The 26,247-nt window shown below is 46.3% G+C and overlaps 4 protein-coding genes across 4 annotated transcripts; 1 reads left to right on the forward strand and 3 right to left on the reverse strand.

Annotated features, from left to right (window-relative positions):
- Nucleotides 1–1,117: 1,117 nt before the first annotated feature.
- On the reverse strand, nt 1,118–1,435 carry MONOS_16990 (uncharacterized protein; the record flags this gene model as incomplete). Its single annotated transcript, XM_067869869.1, has 1 exon — nt 1,118–1,435. One exon carries the CDS (start codon nt 1,433–1,435, stop codon nt 1,118–1,120), a length of 318 nt encoding a protein of 105 aa, XP_067735444.1.
- A 1,880-nt stretch (nt 1,436–3,315) lies between these two features.
- MONOS_11938fu15691 (putative IQ calmodulin-binding motif protein) lies at nt 3,316–7,785 on the reverse strand (the record flags this gene model as incomplete). Its single annotated transcript, XM_067864515.1, has 2 exons — nt 3,316–3,405; nt 3,505–7,785. The coding sequence occupies 2 exons, from the start codon at nt 7,783–7,785 to the stop codon at nt 3,316–3,318; spliced, it is 4,371 nt and encodes a 1,456-aa protein (XP_067735445.1).
- Nucleotides 7,786–8,093: 308 nt separating this feature from the next.
- MONOS_11939 (uncharacterized protein) lies at nt 8,094–11,209 on the forward strand. Its single transcript, XM_067864516.1, has 2 exons — nt 8,094–8,221; nt 8,305–11,209. The coding sequence occupies exons 1-2, from the start codon at nt 8,108–8,110 to the stop codon at nt 10,957–10,959; spliced, it is 2,769 nt and encodes a 922-aa protein (XP_067735446.1). The 5' UTR covers nt 8,094–8,107; the 3' UTR covers nt 10,960–11,209.
- Nucleotides 11,210–11,612: 403 nt separating this feature from the next.
- On the reverse strand, nt 11,613–26,225 carry MONOS_11940 (dynein haevy chain 9, inner dynein arm 5; the record flags this gene model as incomplete). The annotated part of the gene is made up of 2 exons (XM_067864518.1): nt 11,613–14,349; nt 14,401–26,225. 2 exons carry the CDS (start codon nt 26,223–26,225, stop codon nt 11,613–11,615), a joined length of 14,562 nt encoding a protein of 4,853 aa, XP_067735447.1.
- Nucleotides 26,226–26,247: the final 22 nt, after the last annotated feature.

Here is a 26,247-nt window from a genome sequence, read left to right on the forward strand (position 1 = left end):
CTTTTCATATTGATTTTCTCATTCACACAACTCACAATCCCATCGATGGTGCCATTCTCCCCAACCTCAACAGCCCTGTCACTTCTCTCTCTGCCTTCAACACATCTTTCCTCCACCAAACACACTCTTCACCAAATGCTGCTGTTGTGCATGTTGGAACTGAATCTCAAAGAGTGAAACCTGGAAGACTGACTTCATTTGATGAGAACAACCACAGATTCGAATGGTGCGAATGGAATGATTCAAACAGTGGGTCAAGTCGTGGTGGAGCACTTTATGTAGAATGCACAAATGCTAATCTCTCAATCACTTCCTGCTCATTTTTCAATTGCTCAACCAGTGATCATGGAGGAGCGTTGTATTGCAATGTTTTGTTAAAAATTGATATTTCAAAATCCAATTTCACAAGTTGTCAAGCGAAGCATGGAGGAGCAGTGTTCGTTTACAATCCACAATCAAATTCTGTTTATTCATTCTCAGATAACAGAGTGGAAAGTTGTTCAATAACAAATTGGTGTGGAACTGGTTGGTATTTTAATGTTGGCGGTTTTCCGTCAAATGGTCAATTCTTTTTCACCAAATGCAAGTGCATCTCAAATTCTGGTGGTGATTCTGCTGGTTCTCTAACATTTTATAATCCTCCAAATAACAAACCAAGTCAGTTTTTGATCAATGATTGCCAGTTTATAAACAACAAATTGACTGCCTCTGCCAATTATGGTGGTGCTGCAATTTGCTTCCTTCCACCATATTCATGGATGAATGGAGTAAAATTCATCACATTTTGTTTCTTCGATGGCAATACGGCTACAAATGGAAGAGGAAATGATGTGTTTTTCAATGGAAGCAGCATCACCCAATCCCCATTTGAGAATTGTGGATCAACAACTTTAACAAAAAGAGTCTGGAATAACAATACAGCTGACAATGCTGAATATAATAGCTGGCTCCCCCTCATTGCCCAGAACAAAATCGTTTCTAACAGCGGAACTGATGTCGATGTCTGTGGCAGGCCCCAACAGACCCCATGCGCCACCATCGAGTATGCCCTCAACGGCTTCATTTCCCTCCTCCAAGACGCCTCTCTCACCCTCCTCAGTTCAACATTTGTTCCAACTCAAACACTCACCTTCAGCGCGGTTGACACAAAAATCACTGGAAATGGCACAACTGCCACCACCATCGCCTCCAGTGGCATTCCCCAACCACCAAACTCACATTCCCAGTCATCACAATCAGCATCATCATTTTCATCGTCATCCTCATCATCATCAACATCTTCTTCGCCTGATCCATCTGCCTCGTCTGCTCTCTTCCAACAAACACAGGGCTCCCTCACAGTCTCTGCACTCACCTTCACAATTATCCTCTTTTGCCTCTTGATCATATTCCACCCCTTCTCTCCTCCTCCTCCTCCTCTCATTTTCCTCTCCATTGAAAGATTATATGAATAAATTTGTAGCGTTTATTATTGATTATTTATATAAGCCTTCTAAATTTTGTTCAAATGCAAAATTTCTGCAGCATGCTTTATTTGAGATCTGTCAACCTCATTCACTGTCAAATTCAATATGAAAACATATATATGCATCTTTTGCTGAAATTTCTTGAATAATTTATCGATGCGTTATATCTTTTCTTCTTGTGGTACATATTCCTCAAAACTGAAGCAAGGAATTGGTTATCCATTTGCGCTTGCATTCAAGAAACACATTCTTCATGGAATTCGGCACTTCAAAAAAATATCACGGCCTGCTTCAAGAATGTCTTTCTTTGAAAAAGAAGATGGCGGAGCAAGCCACTAAAAATATAAATATAAATAAATATAACAAATAAATCATTTGTAAATGCGAATTCACACTTCAACTGAATGCCCCATCTCGCAACCAGCCTAACTGATATAAATCAAAAATGCTTTTTCTGCTCTTCTTTGCCACTTATCAGACTTGCCAAACTCCAAACTGAACTTCTGCTGGATGTCAAAATCCAGAACAATGCAGCAAAGATCAACCTTCATGCTCTACAACTATATTTTCATCACTTATGCCTTCCTCCCCAATGTCTGTCCTCATGCAACATGCCAAATTTCAAGCAGCTGTCTCCAGAAAGATTCCTTCAACGGAGCACAAAATCGAGAAATTCAGCTGTAAGAGCTTACTAACGAACGGCGCATCAACCCTGATACTGCCCGGAAAAATGGCAAAATTCCATCCGAACCATAGGATGTGGCAGCACATCGCCAATTTGTTCCCACTTTGACGGATTCTGTCGATATTCCTTTTTTCTTTCCTTGCTTCACAGCTCCACAGTTTCACAGTTCCTTAGATCAACATTGCTATGTGCTTTTTAATCTGCATCCACAATCCTTTAAAAAGCTGCTCAAAGCACTGCTTTCTTCAAGAAGTCACAAATTACACTCTCCGAGCTATCGTCCCACAAGTACCCATTAAGCGCACTGCCTTCCAATGTCACTGCTCCATTTTTGCTCTGATGTTCAACGGCATTCCGCTCATTTCAACTGTTTATGCTCCATCTATTCACGTCTTTCTGACTCGTTCGCGCATTTGCCTCAAAAAGATTCAAAATTATATTTTTTAAGCTCTTCTGCTCTTTTGGCAACGAGGAAATTATGTTTCACAACCAAACACATTTGAGATGAATTTTTTTGCTTTATGAATTTCGTTCCACTCAATAATTTCTAATTATTTTTTCTATTTCATAATTTTTCTATGTGTTTTTAAGCCTGAGAGCGAAAGACTTGTAATGAAATGATAACATAAAAATCTGGATCAAATAGTTATTTTATTCATAAATGTTCGAATTTTGCCCCATTTATAGGGGCATTATTTTTGCATTTATGAAAAAAACAAAGATTTGCTCCAAACTTTTTCCACAACCTTATCATTGTTAATCTAACATTCTCATGCAAGAAAAATAGACACAAAGAAAAAAAAATTAAGAAAAATAAAAGAAAATTTTGCGTGGAACAAAATTTATAAAGCAAAAAATTTCGTTTCAATATTAATTCATCAAAGCATCCAAACAATGGTTCGTTAACTTTTTTTAGTAAAAAATCATAATGAGAAACACACCTAAAAATATGAATATTTTTGTGCAAAGGTGTTACGCTTCCGCTTTATTTATTTATTTATTTTGAAAATGAAATGTCATGAAAAAAAAAGGAAATGAATGAATAGAAAGAAATTTCACAAAAATTATTACATGAAATGAAATGCATTTCCCCGCATTCGGCTTTGAAACATTTTGTAAAAAAAAAAAACAAATGATTCGTATGAATTGTTCGCTTTCTTGCCTTCATCTCTCCTGATTCCGCATGGCATTGCTCTGTTTCATTCTCTCTTCATCTTTCATCTCGAGAAAACGCCAAATTCCATTTATTGCTCTCTGGAAATGAAAAAAAGATAAAAATAAAAAAGATAAACAACAACAACAATAATAATACAATTTCAAAGAAAGAAAGAAAAATAAGAAAAGAAAGCAAACTTGAAGCTGGCCAAACGGAACTTTCAGAGGAACTGCAGCGCCGATGCGCGACCGGTCGTTAAGACCAGCCTTTGCCAAGTCTCCTTTCTCTCGCGCGCTTTTCACAAGCCCACCCCCAAGCCCAGCCAGCCTCCCCAGCGCCGTCCCTCTTGCCACAGCCCCGTTCTCTCCATACACCCGCTTTTCCATCCTTTTCTTCTCTTCCCAGCTCAGCGCAGAAACAAACGCACAGTGCAGCATCTGCACTGCCACCGTCTCCAGCGCTCGCGCTGCTGTCCGCGCCGCAAGCTCCACCGACCGCTCGCACGCAACAAACCCCACAACCCCCGCAATGAGATGCCCGGCCAGCTGGAACAGAACACCGCACTTCCCCTCAAAGTCAAACGTGATGTTGTGCTCCCGGCAGTTCGAAAAGAACTGCCCGTGCGGCACACGCGACAGCTCCGGCTGGTAGAACGGCTGCACTATCACAAAGCTGCGTGTCGCCGCTGGAGAGAGGCAGGCACACGCCTGTGCAGAGGCGCTTGCTGAGCCACACACCGCCTGAGGAGACACTCTCTGCACACCTGCCACCTGGCGCGGCGAGGTCGACCTGTGTGCTCCGCTCGAACAGCCCTGAGGCCGAGCACAGGCAGAATGCGCAGAATCAGAGGACGGAGCACGCACATGCAAAGCAGCAGTGCCGCCGCGGCGCGGAAGGAGGTAGTTTCCAGACGCAATCTCGATGCCCCCCTGCAGCAGATACGACATCCACCGGAACGCCGACGACGCTGCCAGCGGGCCCACCGAAAGATCCACCGCACACATCCGCAGCGACTCCCACTCGTCCACAAACACACAATACGAAACACTAAACACCCCAATCATCCCTTTCCCGTGGCACACTTGCCCAATCGCATACGTCGCATCCCGCAGAGCGATCGACGGCACACTTTCCTGCGGCACAACCGCCCCTATCGCAACAAACTCGTCCATCCTCTCTCTCTGCCTGTCCGAGCTCAAATGCAACGACACTCCATCCGATGCCAAACATCCACCTCCACCCACCCCCATACCCACACCTATACCCACACCCCCTTCTCTTCTCTTCTCTCTCCTCCCAAACAGCCTCTCCCCAATAAACGTGATGCTCATCGTCCCGTCCGGCTGTATCATCCCTTCCACAACAGGCTTCCCCACAATCCGCTCCCGCTCCGCACACAGCTCCACCAGCGCCCCCGTCACCGTCATCGTCACCAGATAGTCCCGCCAGCTCCCATACGCACTCTCGTCAACCAGCGTCACACACTCCGGGTGCGCAGGAACACTCAGCAGCGATTCCACATCCAGAATCTGCCCCTCTTCTTCTTCTTCTTCCTCTTCCTTCTCCAAATCAATGGAACCACCCTCTCTCCCTGACTCCTCATTCATCCCCAAATCATTCGCAGACATTTCCACATGTTCCTCATCTTTCCCCACATTTTCTTCTCTTCCATCTGAAGCTAAACCCAAAGACCCGTCTGCTGCTTCTTCTTCTGCTCTCCTGTTCTCCTGTTGGATGCCATCAGATGGAGAAGAACTGCACACTTCTGGTTCAACTGAATACTGCTTGTCTGCACCCACCTCAGTCTCTGCCTTCACAAACCTCAGCCCACTCAGCCCAAGCGCCTCCACAACCAGCGGTGCCATCGCTTCTTCCAGCTTCCCCTGGTTCTCTTTGATTTTCTCCACAAACTCTCTGTGAGCTGTCGGATACCCGCCTTTCTCCTCATTCCCATCACCTCCCTCTCTCCTTCCATCTTCTCCCTTTTCTTCTCCCTTTTCTTCTCCATTTTTGCCTCCCTTTTCTCCTTCCTCTGCCTCTTCCCGCTCCTCCAGCACAGCCAGCGCAATAGCTGCTGGTGACAAAACCACATCCTCCATCCTCAGCCCCGCAGCATCCAACCCTTTCTCCACAATCCCCCCAACTTCACACACTGCAATCCCTCGCCCCATCACTTCATCGTCCAGCTTCACCACCACACGCCTCGACTGCGGCGATCGCGACACCAGCCGCGCTATCGCCGACGGCAGCAGCGACGGGTCAAACAGATCGTAGATCGACGGGAATGCATTCACATCTGCCGCTGCAAAGATCCGCTTGCTCCCCGACTTCGTGCCCACCGACGCTGCAAGCGAAGGAAGCGGTGCCACCAGCGGAACCGAAAGCATCGCTGAAAGCGCCACATCGTATGCACACGCAACACCCCCATACAGCACCGCCCGCCGAGCCACAACATATCCCCGCAGCGTCTGCAGCGCCCGCGGCGACAGCAGCAGCTGCAGCGACAGTGGCATGTGCCGCCCATACACCCCAGCCGCCTCTGGTACCACAATCCGCAGCCGCCTCTCGATATCGTCCATCGCTCCTGCCGACGTGTATGACGCAGCCACAGCCGACGCATCCGAAGGGTCAATCGCAGGCGCTGATGAAGATGATGGCTGCTCATTCTCTGAAGATTTCTTCTCTTCACTTCTCCGCCTCCGGAATGGCGAAGTTGATCGGCGTGCTGCTCCTGTTGAAGAAGACGAAGAAGAAGAAGGTGCCGAGCGAAGAGACGACTGCTGCGCTGCCCCTGCCACAAGAAGCTTTTTCAGATACCCCACCACGTCTGCCGGCAGCTCCACAGGAGACACAAACACAACATCCACATTCGGATCAGAAAGATCAACCAGCCGCGAAAGCTCTCCGTTCTCGAGAGATGGGAAAAGATGGAACAGTGTTTCTTCAGCTGAGGAGTTGAAATGAGAAGAAGAAGAAGGAGAGGACGAAGAGGATGAAATGGAGGGATTTGTGGGATCTGTAGTCAAAGACTGAGAGTATTGTGATTGAGAAAGAAGCTCAGGTGAAATGTCAATGTTCTTCACAAGCTTTAGATCAACAGGTTTGTGCGTGTCTATTGAACGCCTAATTCGTTCGTCCCAGCCCAGTGATGGCAGATGAATGTGAACTCGTTTGCTCTGCTTGACAATGTCCCATTCTTCGCACAGCTTTCTCTGCAACTCCAGACACTTCTCCTCCCGCTCTGCTTGTATCTCCTCCAGCTTTTGCAGGAACCATTGTCTTGTCTGAAATGTCTTCCACCTTCTTTGAATGACTGTAGCTGCCTTTCCTTTCGGTGATTCTCGATGATATCGGCACCTTGCCAGCCACATCCGCACCACTGACTGGATGGCCGTGGCTGCTTTGTCTTCTCTCTTTCCTTGTTTGAAGCGCTGCCCAGGCTGCCTCAGACACGCTTGCACTGCATCGATGTTCACAAGGCAGCTCAGCATTTGCTCTTCTTTCAGACGGGCATATTCAATGCGAGCGGAACGATGTGTTGCAGGAGACGATTGAAGCTGAGAAGAAGCAGATGAAGGAGAGGAAGCAGGTGAAGTGACTGTTGATGTGGAAGAGGAAGAGGAAGAGGAAGAAGAAGGAGTCAAGGCACTTGGCGATGAAAGAACAAACCATTCGCTTAGAGCAAAATCAGCAATCTTCTTTCCATCGACAAACAGAAGGTCCAATGCATTATCTTCCGCCCAGTCCTCGAATTGGATCAACGCCTCGTTGATTCTTGACCAGTAATCTTTGTATGTGCGGGCAAAGGACTCGAATTCAGGAGTGTTAATGACAGTTCTTCCCTTTTTCATAACAATGTGATGCAGAGAAAACTCATCCATAAGCGCCATGTATCCTCGCTGTTGAACAGGTTCTGTTTCTGTTCGAAATGAATCTTCTTGATTCTTTGTTCCTTCTTCATCTTTTGGAAATTCTTCTTTTTGTTCTTCGGAATGATGAAAATTTTCATTTGTAGCAAATTTTGATGAGGTTTCAGGTTGATGAAAATCAGTGGACGATGCTGAAGAAGGTCTCTCCGTTCTTTTATTTGTTATTTCTTCGTTTAAATCGTTGTTTTGTTCATCTTCTTTATGAAATTCGTTTTCAGCTATGGATGTATCAGCTTTTTTAATATCTTCCTCTTTCACTGATTGGGGTTGAATGTTAATAATTGCTGTTGATTGTTTTTTTGACAGCTCAGCTTGCCTCCGTTTCCTCTCTTCGTATCTTTGCACCATTGCTGCTGTAACTCTTGGCTTGTATCTGTGGTCAGGAAGTCCCCCCTGTATTGGATGATCGCTTTCAACTGGAGTGGCAAGATCAAGCATTCCAAGTGGAGCTTTCACTATAGAATTTATTGGACGTTTAGGCCTAACTAATTTCGTTCCATCTTGAGCTTCTACAACGCAAAATTTCTCTTCCCTTTTATGTACTTTCATGTGAGAAGTGATTATTGATGGAGTTCTATTAAAGGAGATAGAAGAATAAAACGGTGTGGTTAGAACTCCATTTTGATTGCGATAAGGCACTTTTGTTTTGTTTTTGTTTTGACTCATCAATGATGAAGAAGGAAAACCAACTTTACACAAATGCTTAAATAAAGAAGAGTTAATGAATTTAACTATGTGTAATTAAAATAGAACAAATAAAAAAATATATACATAAACAAATTAATATACCTATAAATTAAAAGCTTCTATTTATAAAGATATTGCTTGCAGAAAATAACGTTTGATCAAACTTCCCTATTGTACTTGAATTATGTTAATATTTACTTTTTTATTTACGTATGCATGTTGCCAGTTTAAATGTGATATAAGTCAACGACTTTTAGTGCGACATTACAACGTTACAAACTGTTTAAATATGCTTACCGTGTGTAGTTATGAACTTATTTTAAAAATTTTTATAATATTCACTCTCATATACGAATACTTTTGATTCATGTGGCTTATTAGGTAAACGAAGAAAAGAATGAAAATGATGTTTTGGTAAATGATATACTTACATATTTTGAAAGCTACGCCTATCGTGACAAACTCCTTAATTTGCCTTCTCCATTTCAAGATCAATCAGTTGATATCATTAAAGGTTTAAAGGATATTCAAGGAAATAAGTATAATAGGATAATTCCATTTTATACGGAAGTTGCAGAAGTTTTGAGAAAAATGAGAGACGGAAATACTCAAGTTCAATTTCCTTGTACCCAACCGTTTTCATGGATTTTCCCATTTGGTTTGTCAGTCGAAACCGACATTAATAATTCTTCAAAGAAACCAATATTACGATTTGTTAAGCATTCCCTTTCTGGAATTACGAATAAAGCAATTAGTGAATATCAACAGCCTCAATTGGTGAATAAAATTATAACCAGAATTGTGATTCAAGATGAAGATGAAAACACTAAAGAAACAGCACTAGAAACAATTGCAAAGTGGGCAGATGAAAATATTCCGTTTTCGAGAACACCAGGCGGAAGATTAAATTATGCTATTGCAAAATACTGGTCGACAAGGCCTTTGTCTTTATTCCCAAGTTTACCGAGTTTCAGTGTTACTGTGTGGTACCTTGAAAACGATGATGACCTTGAAGAAGAAGCAAAGGAGACGGTAGTTTCGTTCTTTGGTTTCTCAACAGTTGATGTTAAAGATATTGAGGAGTTATGTCCAATGAAAGATGCTGAAAAAGAAAAAGCGTTTAAAAATGGAAAAGTGAAAGAACAAGAAGAAATTTTGAAAAATAACAAGGAAAATCAACGCGATGATCATAATAAGGTTATAAAGGCAAATCAGAAAACAAATAAAAGAGCAAAAATACCAACTGTTTTTGATTTAATTCGTGAAGAGCGTTTCAACCGGATCACATCGCAAAGCACAATCCCATCAAACAAAACGAAGCAATCACAAACAAAAGCGCTTGGCAACGATCTTCCCAAATACACTGTTATCCACAACGGGACGACGATCCGCGGGTACAAAGTGAGCGACACCAACATCGGCATTCTGTCTATTGAGTCATTTCAGTCTGAAGATGAGATCCAGCGGAAAGAGCTGGCAAAGGGCATAGCCGACACGCTCAACAAGCTGAAGCAGGACAACGTGGCGAAGCTGATCATCGACCTGACGAGCTGCGACGGTGACGACGTGGCGCTGGGCAACGGCATGCTGCGGATGCTGTTTCCTTCTGTCTATCCAGTCTATGGTGCTGTTGATATACCAAATACAGAGCTGAATGCGAAGGCGATGGAGAAGCTGCGGAAGGAGAACGGGGTGCAGCTGACCGACACGTTCACCATGCTCGACGCAGGCGATGTGTTTGCGAACAAAGTAGAGCAGACAGAAAGCGGACAAGGCGTCACCCGCAGCAGGCAGTGGACAAAGACGTTCTCGATCAACTACGACAAAGTCGATCCGTTTCCGGATGTGCTCAACTCGATGAACTGGCTATGGAAGAACAAGCGCCCGTTTGACCCGAACAACATCATCGTTCTGACAGACTCGATGTGCGGCTCTGTCTGCACGCTGGTTGTGAAGCACATGAGAGAGCTGCATTTGGCAAAGATGGTGTCTTTTGGGGGAGATCCGCTGAACAAAGGAATTCCGCTGGACTTGGCTTCGGTGGGAGCGGGCTATGTGCTGGATTCTGATGAGTTTGAGAGTGTTCTTAAACAGTCAGCAAAAGAATCGAGTTCAGCTGAAGAGGCTTCTAATTCATATTCTTCTTCACTTTCTTCTTCTTCTTCTTCCATCTCATCCAGTCAATCAGCACACAACTTCTCTCCTCTGCTTGGAGCATCTTCCATTTCATCTTCCCTTCTTTCATCCAATTCATCTTTTCCCAAAACCAGATCAGCCCTTCCTTCTCCGTTTCTCCGAAAGACTGCGAAGCTGACGATGACCATCACAAATCAGCACAGCCACGACAGCAGCACGCCTGATGACTCATTAGAGTTCAAAATATGCGATCCAGACGTCACACTGAACTTCTATCCATCTCCGGACGACGATGAAGACGAAGGACGAGTGCTGCTCAGCGAGAGAGTGAAAGGAGTGTTCGACCGCTGCTTTGAATGGCAGGTGAAGGAGACGCATTATGAGTGTGCCAATGCTGAGGGACACAGAGAAAACGAGGTGTGGGGAAGGCCCTGCAATGCAAGCACAAACACGTTTGATGAAACAAAATGTGTGTTTGCAAGGTGTGCAGATGGGTATTATCTGAGCAGTGAGACGAAGAAGTGCGAGCTGATTCCGAAGTTTCCATGGGAAGATATGGAAGTTGATGATTCGAAGAAGAAGATATCAACAGCTGCTTCTGTTGTCATCGCAGTTCTTTCTGTTCTGGTTGTAGGGGGAATCATAGCAGTTGTAATTTTCATCATCTGGAAGAAGAGGAAAGAGAGTGCGCATATTCGATACAGAAACATGGGGATGAACAAAACATCTGCTCCAAGGGCACCGAAAAAGCAGCCCACTCAAATTGAGATGGATTTGGATGAGGCTTCGACTTATGAGGAGCCGGACACTTTGTCAGTTGGAGAGTCTAAAAAAGAAGAGGAAAAGAGAGAGACAGAAAAAACGGAAAAAACGGAAAAGGCAGAGGAGTTTAAGATGTGAGCAATCGGCTCTTTGTTATTTTGGACTTTTTGATGAAAATGTGTATTTTTTCTTTTTTTGTTGGTTGATTATAAAATGATTATTTGTATCATTATTTATATACAATTGAACGCTTTATCTTCAATTCATTTCTATTTTTATTACCTTCATTGTTGGATATTTTGTAATTTATCTTCTTTTTCTGAGGCATCTCAACTTTGAAACTGAAATTTTGTTTGAATATTTTGAATAATAACAATTGTTAAATGAATTATTACCCCATCTTCTCAATTAAAAACAATTATAAAAAAAAAGTGAAGAAATATTATTTGGTAAGAAAATGATTTGACTTGAAGAGTTCGAAACGTGAGATGAATTATAAAGAAAGAATGAGAATATTCCAGTTGAAATTGAAGCAAAAAATGATTAAAAAAGGCTGTGAGATGAATGGAGTGTTTGTGAACAAAACAAAATTCAAAAATCCAGATTTGCATCAAAAGAACAATTTTCAACAAATCTTTTTCAGATTTTTCAACTTAAATACAGAAAGAGAGAAGAAGTGAATGTGAATGAATTTAACAACACAAGAATTGTTTTTATATGAGAAGTTCCGCTTTTCTTTAAAAAAATCATTAAAATTTCAAGAATTCCAATAATTTTTACAAATTCCCTTTTCATTCGTTCTGCTGGCACAGCAATGCAGTTCCCCTCAGCACCCAATGTTGAGGTGGCTCAGACGTCGGCAGTGTCACTGCAGTCACAAAGTTCGTTGAATGCCCTGTTGTTGACAACACACCATATCTCGCGCCTGTCTTATACAAAGGAGCTGCATAGAGTGTTGGCGGCGGAGTGTATCCCTTCTGAGGCAGGAAGTGGAGCACAGGCATCGTCGCATACATTTCACCCGGGCGCGATTCTGCCAGCTTCATCTCGTTGTCGTCCCACCGCCCAGCCTCCATAAACAGGCCATGAACATACACCCCGTCAGATGGCGGTGCTGTGATCGCCTCGGCTGGCTCCTTCAGCGCCTGGAACTTGAAGCGGAGGGTGTCGATGGGGTACTTGTACTTCCTGGCGTATGTCTGCAGGATGGCGGTGAGGAAGCCCTGCGGGAAGAAGAACCCGCTGAACCAGTAGCAGTTTGGCATGCCTTTGGTCAGCCACGTGCGGAAGAAGGCAACTCTGTCACAGAGATCGTCCACCCACGAGGCCAATGGCTTCAGAGAAGGATAAGCTGCGTCTGCCCAAGCGGTTGGCACAACGCCTGCAAGAATTGCGTTGTATACATCTTCAATCGCCTGGGACATCACAACAAGCCCCGCAATTGCTCTCTCCAGTTCTCTCAGTGAAGCAACAATAACGTTGAGGAGGTTGTTGAACCTGACCATTTCCTGTGACAGCACAATCGAAAGAGAAGAAGGCGGAGCTGCTTCTGTTGCGTCTTCTATGAGAGTTCCATCTTCTGAATTGCTCAGTTCAGGAAGGGCAGCGCTTGATGCTGACGATGTGAGCTGTGGAAGAACACCAGGAATAGCTTCGCTCTTCTCCAAAAGCGGAGGCAGTTTGCTGAGAATTGCTTTGCTTGTTTCCAAAACTTCATCATCGGATGAACGACCAGCTGGTGCTTCTTTCTCTTCTTTTTCTTCTTCTTCCTCTTTGGTTTCTTCTCCTTTTCCTTTTTGCTCTTTCTTTTCTTCTGTTTGTTCTTTGTCTTCTCCTTCGCCTTCTTGTGCATTTGCTGCAGCTGCTGCTGTCTTCTTCTTCTTCTTCTTCTTGGAGACTGCAGCATTGCTTCCACCTGATGATGCGCGTCTTGGCTGCATCAGAGCGATCGACTGAATAATTCTGCTTGCTTCTGTCAGCTGCAGCTGAAGTTCTGCGTTGTCGTGCATTCCAAACACAGACGGATCTTCGGTCGATGGGAATTGATCGGCAAATTCGATTGCCTCAGTGTATGTCTTCAGATCGTCGATGATGTATCTGTCGTGATTGACGCTGTTCGGGTTGGTAGAGCCGAGATTGAAGGGATCTTTGAATGCAATTTCTTCTGTGTAGAAACGACTGAGCATAGCTCCTAATGTCCTTTTGTCCCAATCGTCTGTCACTCTTCCTCCATAGTTCACAATGCCTGTCATGTATTTGAGTGCTTTCCACGGAATTGTGTGTCCATCCACACTCACTCCAGAAGTCAATGGAGTTGCTGAGGAAGAAGAAGCAGATTCTCCTTCTTTCTTTTTCTTTGAGGATGTTGTATCGTCAATGTTGGCAGCATCATTCAAGTACATCTTCAAGTGATTGACTGAAACTTCAAAGTCGCTGTCGCTAAACTCGTACACGATGTTCCATCCCAACGGACCATACTTTCGTCTTTCTTGAATAAGAGAGTGGAAGAAAGCAAGGCCAAACAGCAATCTTCTCCACACAAACTGCTGTTTCGGGCAGCCTTGTTCATACAACGTTGGCGAAAGAGTCCTCAGAGATCTCAGAATGTTGTTACGAACACCCTTTGGCGGTTCATTTGTAAGCTTAATACCATTTTGCAGCACAGCAATAGGAAACGCAGAAGTTGGCATTGCGCTCAGCCAAAGTCTGAAGTTCGTGTTAGACGGTGCTCCTTCATTTGTCTGGTACGAAAGACAGATGCGTTCGAGCTCAGGCATCCACGATGCCGCCAAATGGCAGTTCTGCAGGAACACCCACGAGCCTTTCATAGCTGCCTCCTTCAGCATCTGCACAGCAATTGGCCCTTGCCCTTGCCCAAGTGACAGAAGCTGCAGCCGATCTTCGAATCCTTTCGACTGCGCAAACCGCACAACATGCTGTGTTGGGTCAGCACCTGTGGACAAGATGAAGATGATTGGTGTGGAGCGAGACGAGTCTCTATGAGCTTTTTCGAGATCCATTGCAGGAGAGCGAATGAATGTGTCACCGAGTGTGATTCGCACATACTCCATCGTACAGACAGTCAGAGAGCGAGGAGATATCACCCTCACAAACAGCAGCCGCTGGAAGTCGTTCCACTTCACTTGGTGTGAAGCAGATGGTATCATAGAGGCAGTCGGTGTTGGCTGGTTCAGCCATTCCTTCCATGCAGCAATTGATTCTTCAGATTCTGTCATTGCAGCACAGATGCCTCCATACACCTCGTCCCAGTGGAGATCCAACATTGTCAGCTCTGTCCAGCACTTCCAGTCGATCTCTCCTTCAAACGGAAACGCTGTCAAAGTAGAAGATGAGGCAGATGAACCAGACGCCGCAGCAGCTGTCGATGGAGGCATAAACGATGGAGGCAGAGGATGTGCTCTTTGTTGTGTGGATGAGGCATTTGTTGTGCCTACTGATGCAAGTGCGAGTGTGGGCCCTCTCATGTACACGTCCCACTCCTTCGGCGAAATCGTCTGATCGCGTTTTCTGATCTGCGCAGCCATCACAAACGAGAAGAGCAGCCGGTGCTTCTCAAACAGCCCTCTGCAGATGTTCGTGTAGATAAGCTCCGTGAGTGCGTCTATCAGCGATTTCAGTCTTTCTTCGAGTGTGGGTGAAGGAGGAGTCTGAGTCAATGACAAACCAAAGATGTTCTTGAAGTACTGAAGAGAGTACTGATACATCGGATCCAGCTGCGCAAGATCCACAATGGCGAAATAGAGCACAGAGCCGCGGATTGCCATTGGGCGATACTCATTTCTTGCTGCCATCAGCTGCTGTTCTGTCACTTCAGCATCCTTCACACGCTCCATAATTTCTGTTGATGTCTTCTTTGACTGTTCAAGCGTCTCAATCAGAGAGAGATCGTCCAGAAGCGTCTGCACTGTGGTTCCTTTCAGCAGCGCCAGGATTTTCGCTTCGGTCTGAACAAGCAGCTTCGCATCGGCTGCCATGTCGCGCACAAGTTTGTCTTTCGCTTCTTCCAGCTCAGCTTTCTCGTTCCTGACAACATCTGCAAGCAACTGGTCTTCTAAACCTTGTGATGTGACTGTGAAGTTGATGATGCTGACTTTTATTGAGACATCAGGAAGATAATGAGGATTGGCCAGTTTTGTGGTGATGTACAGATAAAACTGTGGATTGTAATCAACATCCTGATTGGCCAGGCGAATGATTGTTCTTCCGCCTTGTTTCACCGTCTGTTGAAGCAAAAGAGGAGACAGCTGAGGATCAAGTGTCTCTCCCACATCTTCCAGCAGGATAGGCTGTCCAACTCTGATGGCATTTGTCAATGTTCTCAGGAAGTTTGGCTCACCAGGCCGCATCACACGTATCTTCCTCTCTTTCTCTTTCTCTCTGATCCATCTGTTCGCCTGCCCTTGTGGGTCAATCATCAAAGGCCACCGGCGTGTCTGTGAGACCATCACAGCATTCTCCACTGAAAGTGGATCAGATGGCAGGCTCTGAATCTCCCAATCTCTAATTTGCACTGGAGAAGATAGCACTTTCTCTAGTTGGAAGTCTGCATTCACAGGAATTCCAAGCTCATTGCAGTCTTCGATCCACCCTTCGATCAAGTCGTGTCTGTATGATGCTGTGAATGGACCGATATATGCTAAGCAAGCAGCTGATAGCAATGAATCGCCCAAAACAAGCTTTTTCTCTGCTCTTGCCTGTTCCAATGAAGCAGCCCATCTTTCTCCTTCATCCCCAAGTGCAGACACCAATTGTGTTGCATTCTGGAATCTTCTTTCCGTCTGTGCAATCATATTTTCTGTCTCCGCGCTTTCTGCTTTCTTTGTATCGAACTGGTTCTTCAGCGCTGCCAGTGCCGCCTCCACATCCGCCAGCTGCTTCTGTTTCACTGCTAACTTCGCTGTCAGATCAGCCAGTTTGTCCTGTGCCTCCTTCGCTGCCTGCTTCTTTGGCTCGATTATCTTACTGACACGCGCAAACTCCACAATGGCCACAATCCACTGGCAGATGTTTGCAGCAGCCTTTGAAACAGACTCCACTTTGTCTGGCTTGAACTCGGGGTCTTCGATGAATGGGCGCATCTTCTTGTCCATTGCGCCATCGATCTCGTTGATGTCGTAGTTCACCAGCATCTGGATGAAGTTCGCCTGACTCAGCAGCTGCCGAGAATTGTCCCAGTCGGGTTTCTTGTTGAACAGGATGCACACAGCAGTCATCACTCTCTTCACAGCCTCAGGTGGATTCGCAAACGTCTTCACTTCTGTCACAGCTGCCTTTGAGAGTGACTCCAGCGCCTTGTTTGCTTCTAAATAAACTGGCATGATTTTGTCGAGCTCAACTTGCGCGTCGTCGGCAAGCGCTTTAGCTTTGTCTGCTTCCACACGCACAACTGCCTCTTCTGCTGTGACAGTCGCACGGATCTCTGCGGTTTGCGTCTGGTCCTTTAGAATCTTCTCCATCAGCTGCTGAATTTGTTCATGTTGCTCGTGCAAGATGGGTTCCATCTTCTTCAGCTCTTCTTGCATGTCAGCAACAGATTTCTTTGTTTCAGTCAATGTGTTGCAGCCATTTTCGTATTTTGCAATTCTTTCATCCAATGCATCGTTTCTCTCTTTCAAGAAACGGAACATGAGAGTTATCAGCTCAAGGAACAGAGTTGGAGTGATGTATGTCTTTCTCTTCATCTCCTGGAAGAACAAGTCAGATGCCTCTTCAACAGATGAATGCACTCTCACACACATCTCAGCCACTTGATCAGCAATCGAGTCTCCGCCAAGTTGAGGTGAATCTTCAATAAACCGAAGCGCCACTGACTTCAGTGCAGTGCCTGGCCAGTTGGCGACCCAGTCGATTGTGCAGCAGTTGACAAGTGAAGGGAACATTCTGCAGCGTCTTCTAAAGGAGTCACCAACAGGAGACATGCATAGCACAATGTGCAGATTGTCTCTCACTCTCTGCACAAGATATTGCATTGCTGCATCTGGAGCTTCGGGTACACTTTCTCCTTCTTTCGCGCATTGACGCATCTTTGAGATGGCTGCCTCTCTTTGTTGTGCATCATACAAGTTGGGTACTTCTCCGCTCGAGAGGATTCCATTTATATCTTCCAAGAACGATTCTTGTACAATCTGTGCATCGCTCAGCAGAAACACAACAGGTTTTCCTTCAACTCCGGCAATATCATACAGCTTCCTCAGATCCTCTCGAAATTCTGGCGTTCCATAGTTCTTTGCAAGTGTGATCTCAAAGCAATCATATCCTTCAATAAACGCACCAAGACGAGTAAGTGACTGTTTTCCACAGCCACCAACACCCACAAGAAGAGCATTTCCGCGAGGCTGTCTGATAATACGAGTGATCCTGGCAATGTGCTCCACTGCCTCCATAAAGAAGACAAGATCCATTTCCTTCGTCTTTCGTGTGATGCACTCCAAGTTGAAATCTGCCAGGGCGTGTCCCAACTGTGTCTGTAGCTTGCCCAAGTCGGTGATCTCTTCATACGGACGATCATCAGAATTCATCTTGCCCAGATCTGACCACAGCGCAAGTGGTGGCTGTTTCTCTGTAAATCCGCCTGCTGGTGATTTAGACTTTGCGGGTGAAGGTGTTTGAGGAGGAGCAGCAGAAGAGGCTGAAGCTGAGGCTGATGATGAAAGAGTTCGTAATGCCATTGGATCAATGCGCTTTCCAAACACTTCATCGACTTTCCAGTTGATTCTGAGATATTGTTTCGCCAATTCGCAAATTCTGGTTGTGAAGAGTAATCTGTCATCATCATTAGTCAGACGATCTGCAAACACCCTGAGTGATTCGTGTGCCCAAAGACGAGCAAATGACTCTTCGTCTTTCAAACCATCTGGCTGCACTTGTATGATTCCCTGAAATACTTTGCTCAAATCACGCAAGTTGAACACATAATGCGATTTAGAAGGCGTTGGACGCAGTTCAGAGAGAGCAAAGTTGTACAAATCGATCGATGCTCTTACAATGGAAGGTGCTGTTTCCTTGATGCCTGGCTGGAAGGGCAGTCCAGTGATATACCCCATCAAGATGCTGTTGAAGATGACATTCAAAAACTTCTCTGAAGGCTGCGGGATGCACAGCTGAGTAAACAGCGCTGTCAGTCTCTCGCTTACTTTGTTCCTTCCTCCACCTGGTGGCCCACACGCAGCTGTCGTTGCCACTCCCTTGATGGCACGGAACTGCAAAGCGGTTCTGTCGTACCATCCGCCCGTGCTGATCATCTGCCTCAGCAGCTCCAGCGGAGGCTGCGATCCGAATGTGTCTGGGGCAGGCATGTTGAAGTCATCAATGAACAGAACAACGGTCGTTCCTGGTGCAGCGGCAAAGTGGTCTCTTCTGTTCATCAGCTTGTTTTCAATCATCGCTTGAGTTCGGTTGCTGTTGGTCTGCGCACTGAAGTTGATAATAACTGGCTGCCTCGACTTCTTTTCCCTTGTTCTTTCAAACAAGTCGTATGCAATCACTGATTTCCCTACACCTGTGTCTCCCACAAGAAGAGTTGGCGTGGATGTGTCTATCAAAACATCCATCAGATATGAAAATCGAATTGTGTTGATTGTTGGAACGAGAATGTTGAAATAAGGAATTCCTGGCTTGTATGTGTATTCAGGCACCTCCCATGTGGTCAGCTTCCTCGTTTCTGGATCAGGCACCACATCAAACACTGACTCAACACCGGGCAAATATACTGACTCAATTCCTCTTCTGACTGCTGCATCGAACTTCTCGTGCTCGCTTTCGTGCAAAGAGCCTCCTAACCCCCAAACAACACCGAAGAAGAACAGAGTTCTCAGGCAGCCTTCAAACTCAGCCAGATCGTGAATGGCTTTTGGCCCGTTGCTTCCTTCCGCTGCAATGGCAGAGAGCATCGCAGACATTTTTGCGCGTTCGTTGTCGACTTCTCCTTCTTCGTCTTCTTCGTCCTGTGATTTTTGTACATCAAAGACTGGAATGAAGCCGAATGCTGGGACGAAGTGGCTCTTCATGATGTTGATAACGTTCTGCACTTTGTTCAATCGCGGCTGATGGATGCTCTCTTTCATCTCTTCCGTCGCAGCCAACAGAGGGTCAAGGAACGAGTCAAATAGATTGTACAACGCACGGCGTCTGGCATCGTCCCAAATGGTTGGAGGGAGCGAATTGATCCAGCTCATCACAGCAGCTCGCCAGGGCAGGTTGATAGGATCGATGTACACCATACCGCAACGAGAGACAGTGGCAGGCGACGCCACATCCAAATTCTCAACCTCAAACAGCAAAGAAACAGTTGGTGTCAGCTTGATACGCTTTCTGTTTGGTAAGCAAAGTGTTTTAGAGTCATCCAGCACTGTGTTCAGTGATTCAACCCAGAGTGTATCGACTGGCCCATCAAACAGAATCCACTTCTTTGTGGGAGAATCGTCCATCACAACAGAAGTCACAAAGTATGATAACAATCCTTCTTTCCATTCCTGTGTGAGCTCGCTGAAGCAACCGAACATTTCGTCAATGGAAATCGCCTTCGGATTCATTTGTTTTTGAATGATTGTCTGGAAGCGCTGGTCAGCAGAACCGATTTCCTCTCTCAGACGTGTCATCGACTCAGCCAGGATATCTCTGCAGACTGTTTTTCCTCCTCTTGTTGGTCCCACTAGCATCACACCGTGTCTCACTCCAAGTGTGTCAAAGAGCTCAATCGTCTTGTGCAGCTGGTCAGGAAGCAGCTGAAGATGCCTCTCTTCGCAGACAGTGCGCAACATCATCATCAGCTCACCGTAGTCGTTCGGAGGAACAACCACGTCTGGGAACAGATCGCTAACAATAGCCTGGAACAATGGCACATCTTCAGCAAGGAATTTGGGCAAGTTGCTTTCTTTCATTGCACGAATGAGGATAATGTCTTCGGTGAGATGTGGATTGTCTCTTCGAAGCTGGCCAGCCATCACCAGCACAGATTTCACTGCTCTCATACCGAAATCGTAATGTTTCTGTTGTGAAAGCTGTTCGGATGAAAGTTTGTACAATTGAGTCATCTTCTGTGAAAGAGATTTGGCTGTCTTGAATCCCTCTGAGAACAGCATAATCTCCGCAATCAGCGCATAATCTGGAATCATCATAGAAACTGGCCTGAAAAGAGACTTCAAGTTATCTGGCAGTTCTGTTCTGCCTGCGTATCCAGGGTTCATTGTGATGAACACAGCACAGTTCGGGTTAAGAGGAATCATCGTGCCTTGGAAGCTGAACGGAGACTGATTTGCCTGCAGTGCATTCTGAATCTCTCTGATCTGCTGAGCAACCACAGACAGCACTTCAATATCGATACGGTTGAACTCATCAAAGCAGAACCAGGCACCTGCTTGGCACATTCCAGAGAACATCTGCTCCATCGTGTCCACATTCAAACCGTCAGAGCAGTTGAATACGATACACTGCCGCGCCACTGCTTTTGAGAGATCTTTGCATGTTTCTGTCTTTCCTGTACCAGCAGGGCCAGCTGGAGCACCACCCAATTTGAGATGGAGCGCAGATGTCAGAGTGATGTAGCATTGATCAGTCAGTGGTGTAATCACAAGACGAGGTGTACAGCCGAGATATTCAAACCCGTAGTTGAATGTGGAGTTGGTCTGCCTCACATAGCAGTTTCCTTCCAGAATGGCCACTTGATATTCCCCTGTGTCTTTGCCTCCAGACGCGTCCTTCTTTGTCTTGCCTTTCTTCGTTCCTCCGCTGATTCCTGCTGCCTGCTGCACGAACTGCGAAACAGCAGCATTGAGTGATTTTGAAGGCTTAACAGCTTCCCAGTAATATCTCAGCCTCTTTTGCCAGTCGAAGTCTGACGTTGAAGACACGCCATCACGCACCATTTCCTCCACAATGTCTCTTGCATGCACATCTACCACAATCAATGCCCCTACGCTCACTCTCTGCAGAGTCGTCAGCTTGCCTCTCACCACCTCCGTCAGCGCCTCCAGCTGCTGCTCGCACCGCTGCTGCAGCTTCTTCAGTTCTTCAATTGGCTTTTCTGCATTCAGCGCCTGCTCAACCTGTGCTGTCCAGACAACCTGTGACACAGCCAGCACCAGCTGCGCTTTTGTCTGAAGAATCCACTGTGATCGAGGCATCATGCCATGTTCGCGCAATGCTTGTCCCATGAGTGAATGAAGCGTCTTTGTCATCGACGTCTCAACAGCTTTCATCCACACTTCAACTGGCTTCGAACGAGGATTCACTTTCTCGTCTCCAAACGATACGACTTCGCCTTCGGAGGATATCATTGCGATGATCTCCATCTTCCTTACATCCTCAGGTGATGAGAAATCTAATGTTTTGATGTTGTCGAACAGCTTGTTCATGAAAGGCATTACGTTGATTGGGTTCTTTCCTTCCTTCAGAATTTCCAGCAAATCGTCGTTTGGCAGGAAGAAGAACCTTCCAAACGCGTTTCTCTTTGTGTTCAGCAGTCCATTCAGCGCGACTTGTATTTCGTCCATCGTTGCGTTGTGCTGTCTGAATATCGAAGCTAAGCCAGGCTGCTGGGTCACTCTCAGTGCAGATGGGTACTCATTCACACCAGACATGAAGTCGTGCCAGAACTTGTTGCATTCGTGGAATTGTTTGGAGTAGTCCTTAAGAAGCTCATCTCCTTCAAACACAACTTCCAACGACAGCCATTTTTGCTGGAATCCCAGCCACAAATCGAGCAGCTCGGCAAACAGAGCCAGTTTGTTCACCCAAAAGTCCACTTGTTCTTTGATGTGGCCAACGTGGCGTGATCCCTTGATGGTTGCCAGCTGCACCTGAGAATCATCTAATTCTCTCATCAAATCGTCCACTTCCACCAAAAGGAACGAATCCTGGTGGAATGGCTTGGCATGCAACTCCAGTTTGTTCCACTTGTCAATCACTCCGTGCAGAAGCTCTGTCAAAACAGCTTCGCTCGAAGCTTCATCGCTAATTTGTGCTAATTCACTTCTTTTCTCAATCGCTCCAATGGAAAGCAGATATTGCAGTGTAAACTCATTCTCATTCGCATCGGTTGAAATACCAAGAGCTTCTTTGATCTTCACCCAGTGGTGTGGCTTCAGATCTTTGTTTCTCAATGCCAGGATGACTGGAAACGCCTGTGTCATCTCGACAATCATCGCCTTCGCCTTCGGAACAACATTGTTTGGAGGCAGCTCTCTCTCCAGTCTGTTGTTGATCTTCTGATATTTCGCAGTGGTGATGTTGATCTCGTCTGGGTTGAGTGTGCTGAAAGGAGCTTCTCTCCATCCGCGCATCAGCTGCTGCCACTCTCCAATCGACGTCCACAGAAGCACACGCAGTTCAGACTCTGTCTTCGCTAAATTCAGATCTTCGTATTTATCCTCTTTCACATTGAACAGCGCTTGGTACTCAGCGTTCTTCTGAACCGTCTGCTCAATCTTCTCCACTTTCTTCTGCAGCACAATCACCTGCTTCCTCATCTGATCGAAGTATCCTTCATCGACCTCTTCTCCTGTTGTTGGCACTTGCACAAGCGATGGGTCGTTTATTTGTGTTCTCAATGAAGAAATCTCTTTGTGTGTCTCTTCCAATCTCTTCGTCAGCTTGTTCGCAAAATGAGTCAATTGCTCTTCTTTAGCTGTCTCCGTCTGCAAAATAAGCACTCTCAATTGTGTATGCCCTTTCTCAAACAGCTGCAGGTTTGCCTGGTCGGTGCTGTTGATCTCAATCCCGTGTGTCCGCATCTGCCCATACAGCGCCATCACGTTGTCAAACCGGAACTGCACCTGCTCTTGCCCGTTCTGAGCGACGGCTAAATGCGACAGCACATCCGCATACTCTTCCACCGACTCTGCCCGCGACGAGAAAATCAGCTGCGTCTTGCGCATCTCGTTGTACAGGTGTGTTCGCAAGTCACCTGCAAGTGTTGGCAGCAGATCTTGAACCATCTGGATGCATTCTTTAATTGGCGGGAGAAGCGTCTCTTTGAATGGCAGTGTGCTCATTTCCAAAGGACCAACACGGAACGACTCGCCAATCGCTGCTACGTCACTCAGCTGTGCCTGATAGCGGTCGAGTTGGTCGGCAAACCACAAGGGGGAAGGAATGAACTGAACACTTTCAGAGGCAAAGGGAGGCAGAGAGCGGAAAGAGCCGTAGCTGCCTGAGACGGAAGAGGAAGAAGATGAGCCAGAGGATGAAGATGAAGTGGCTGTTGGGATAGAAAGAAGCAAGTCTTCTCTCACTTTCATCCATTGGTGTTCTCTTTCTCTCTCTATCTGCTCCAGTTGCTCTGCCGTCAGCTTCTCCTCCTCCTCTTCTCCTTCTCCTTCTCCTTCTCCTCCTTCTTCCTGCCTTCCATTCTCTTCTCCTCCATTCACGCTCTTCCTTCCTTTATTCTGAGATCCATTCTTATTGTTATTATTATTATTATTTTCATTTCCTCCTTCTTCTCCTTCTGAACTATCATCTCCATATCTCCTGCTGTTAATCTTGCAGTATTCAGTAAGCACCATCATTTCTCTCTGTGTGATATTTCCTCTCAGCGCATCAATGAACGGCACAAACAGCTTCGCATACCTCACCGACCGCGAATATGCTCTCGAAATGGCTTGTCTGATTTCCAAACGAAGTGTTGCAAAGAGCCTGTCGTCTTGGCATCTTCCGTCCATCAGCTGTGCTATTGACTCCACTCCACTGCCTTGTCCTCCTCCTCCTCCTCCACCACTGCCTCCTCCTGCTGCACTGGCTAATGCGACCCCGCCTCCTCCACTTCCTCCGCCGCCAGCAGCAGAAGAAGCCGAAGACGAGTCATTCAGCGCCAATGACGTGTAAGTGCGGAACTTTGGATTGAGCAAGAGACGTTCGATAGAACAAGCATCAAGAAGGAAAGTGGTGACTTGGTCTAAGACGCACTGCTCCATCTCGTCACACGACGGGGAGAAGGCGACGGTGGAGGTGAGGTGGCTGTTCTCGTTGCCTTCGTCGTTCGGCTGGAGAATCAGGTTTGTGCGTAGAAGGGGGACGAATTCGCCTTCAGAAGAAGATGTTGAGCTGGAAGAATTGGTGTTGATGTTGTTGTCTGATGAAGTGGAAGAAGAAGAAGATGATGATGATGATGAATTTCCATCAGAAGAAGCAGATGAAGAAGATGAAGAAGATGAAGAAGAAGAAGAAGTTATGTCATCGTCAACAATCGGAGGGGCAGGTTCAGAAGCAAAAGTGGAGAAATAAGGAATCACAAACGGACGCTGTGGAGATGAACGTGAATTGCCAGCATTTGCATTTCTGTCATGTTCTTGTTTCTGCATCATCATCTGTTGTTGTTGCTGTTGTTGTTGTTGAGCCAACTGCCTTGCTGTTGAAGCAGAAGAAGCAGCAGCCGAGATAGAAGCTGATGAAGGTGTGCCTGGACGAGACGAAGATGTTCCGTTCGAATTGAATTGAGGCTGTTGAAGTGGCTGCAAATGCTTCGCTGAGCCCATCCGCCTTGGCCCAGGCCTTCCTCTGCTTGAGGGACGACCAGAGGAAGAAGAAGAAGAAGGCTCGCTCGGAACATTTGGATTAGAAAAGGCAGAAGAAGGAGAAAGATTAGCATTTCCTCTCTCTATTTCACCTCCTCCTCTGTTGTCCAACGGCTCCAACACAGCACGTGACTTCGCGCTTCTTCTCTTCATCCCTCCAGCTGCCTGGTTCCTCTTCTCCTCCTCCATCTTCTCCCTCACAATCTGCTCCTTCAGCATCTCCGACTCCTCCTCATTGCGCCTTCTGATTAGCACCTCTTTCACCTTTGCGAGTGAGTCCATCACAGGCGGCCGTGGCATTTGTGCTCCTTCGCAGCGCTGCAGGGCAACGAGCAGGTCGTATGTCGCCTGCAGCACAAGATGATGCAGCACATCCAGCAACATAAAGTCGATCTCTCGGATGAAGTTGGTTAAGCGCATACATTCCTGTCGTCGCGCTGCCATCTTCGTGTAACTCATTTCACCTGCCAACGCTTCTTCCAGCGATTTCCCTCCGCCTTCTCCTCCGCCATCTCCTCCTGCTCCTCCGTCTTGCCCTGCTCCGCTGCCACCAGCTCCCCCACTTCCACTTCCTCCTCCTCCTCCCAATGAAAGAGGCTGAATACGCGACGGTTTCAATGCTCTTGTCACTCCTCTGCTGACTGACTCGTGTTTGAGGAATCCCTTCAGCTCCATCACGTCGTGGCAGGCAGTGCTCACAAAGTCGACGATCTGCTCCGCAAACACACTCAGCTTCCTTCTGAACACCGCGCTTTGCTCCTCCCTCTCCCTCACAAACTCGTCCAGCGTGTAGATGTGTCTCGGCTGCACGCGGAACATGCGGGTGTCTTTGAAGGCAAGGCACTGCTCGCGGATGAGGCTGAGCGCAGCGCGGAGCGGCTGCTGGTGGAGAAAGTGTGTCTGGATGAGCGCCTTGTGTGCCTCGAGCATCCTCCTCCGCCGCACAAACGACTCCCACGCGCAGAAGGAGCGGTACATGCGGTACTCCCGGAACGTCTGGATGCTCATCACCAGGTTGTAGAAGTGGCGCTCCTGCTCCCAGTCCTCCAGAGACGTGAAGTCGACACTCCCGTGCGAAAAATGCGTCACGCCTTTTGCGGACACCGTGTAATAGTCGTCTGGATCGATGTCGTTGTATGAAATGATGATGAGATCATACGGATTCAACGAATCAAACGGCCCGCAGCCTGGTTTGGCATATACAAAGTCGAGCTTGGTTTTAAAATTCTTCATGCTTTCCACAAAATTTATAACATTTTGCCCAATTTGTGTTTGTGGATGATACTCTCCTTTTCTACGTGTCAACTGATCTTCCTCTTTGCGATCAATCGGCTCATTTGATAAAGCAGAATCATGACGGTCAGAAGAAGAAATTGAATTTGGTGAAGAATTTCCCAAAGTTTGTGAAGTGTTTTGAGAAGACAAGGCACGAGAAGTTGGTGAAGATTGACGTGTTCGATAAGTCGTGGATTCAAGTGGTGCAAGTCGAGCAGTTCCCAGAGGGGTTCTTCCAGTAAGTTGAAGTGAGCGTGATGTAGGAAATCCACGAGACGACATTGATCCAAGTCCACGAGTTGAATCAAGTGTTAATTGCCTTGAGCTCATTTGTGCTTGCGCAAGTTTAGGTTGACTTAGTTGCAAAGCAGGTACAGAGTAATGAGGTCCGGATGAAGGCCTTTGTCCCTTTGTTGACGATGGTCGTATTGGTCCAGTTCCGCTAGATAATTGACCAAGAGGAGGAAGATGAACTTTGGTAACTGGTTGTGCATAAAGTCGTTGTGCTAATGAAGTAGGATCAAGCGGTTTTTGAGCAGCAATTCTTTCTTCGATGGTACTCTTTTTCAGAGCACGACTAATTTGAGTTGATTTGCTCATCTCAACGCTTGAGATCAAAATA

This window comes from Monocercomonoides exilis (assembly GCF_001643675.1).
Source record: "Monocercomonoides exilis strain PA203 chromosome Unknown scaffold3-2548433, whole genome shotgun sequence".
In the NCBI taxonomy this organism is placed as follows: Eukaryota; Preaxostyla; order Oxymonadida; family Polymastigidae; genus Monocercomonoides; species Monocercomonoides exilis.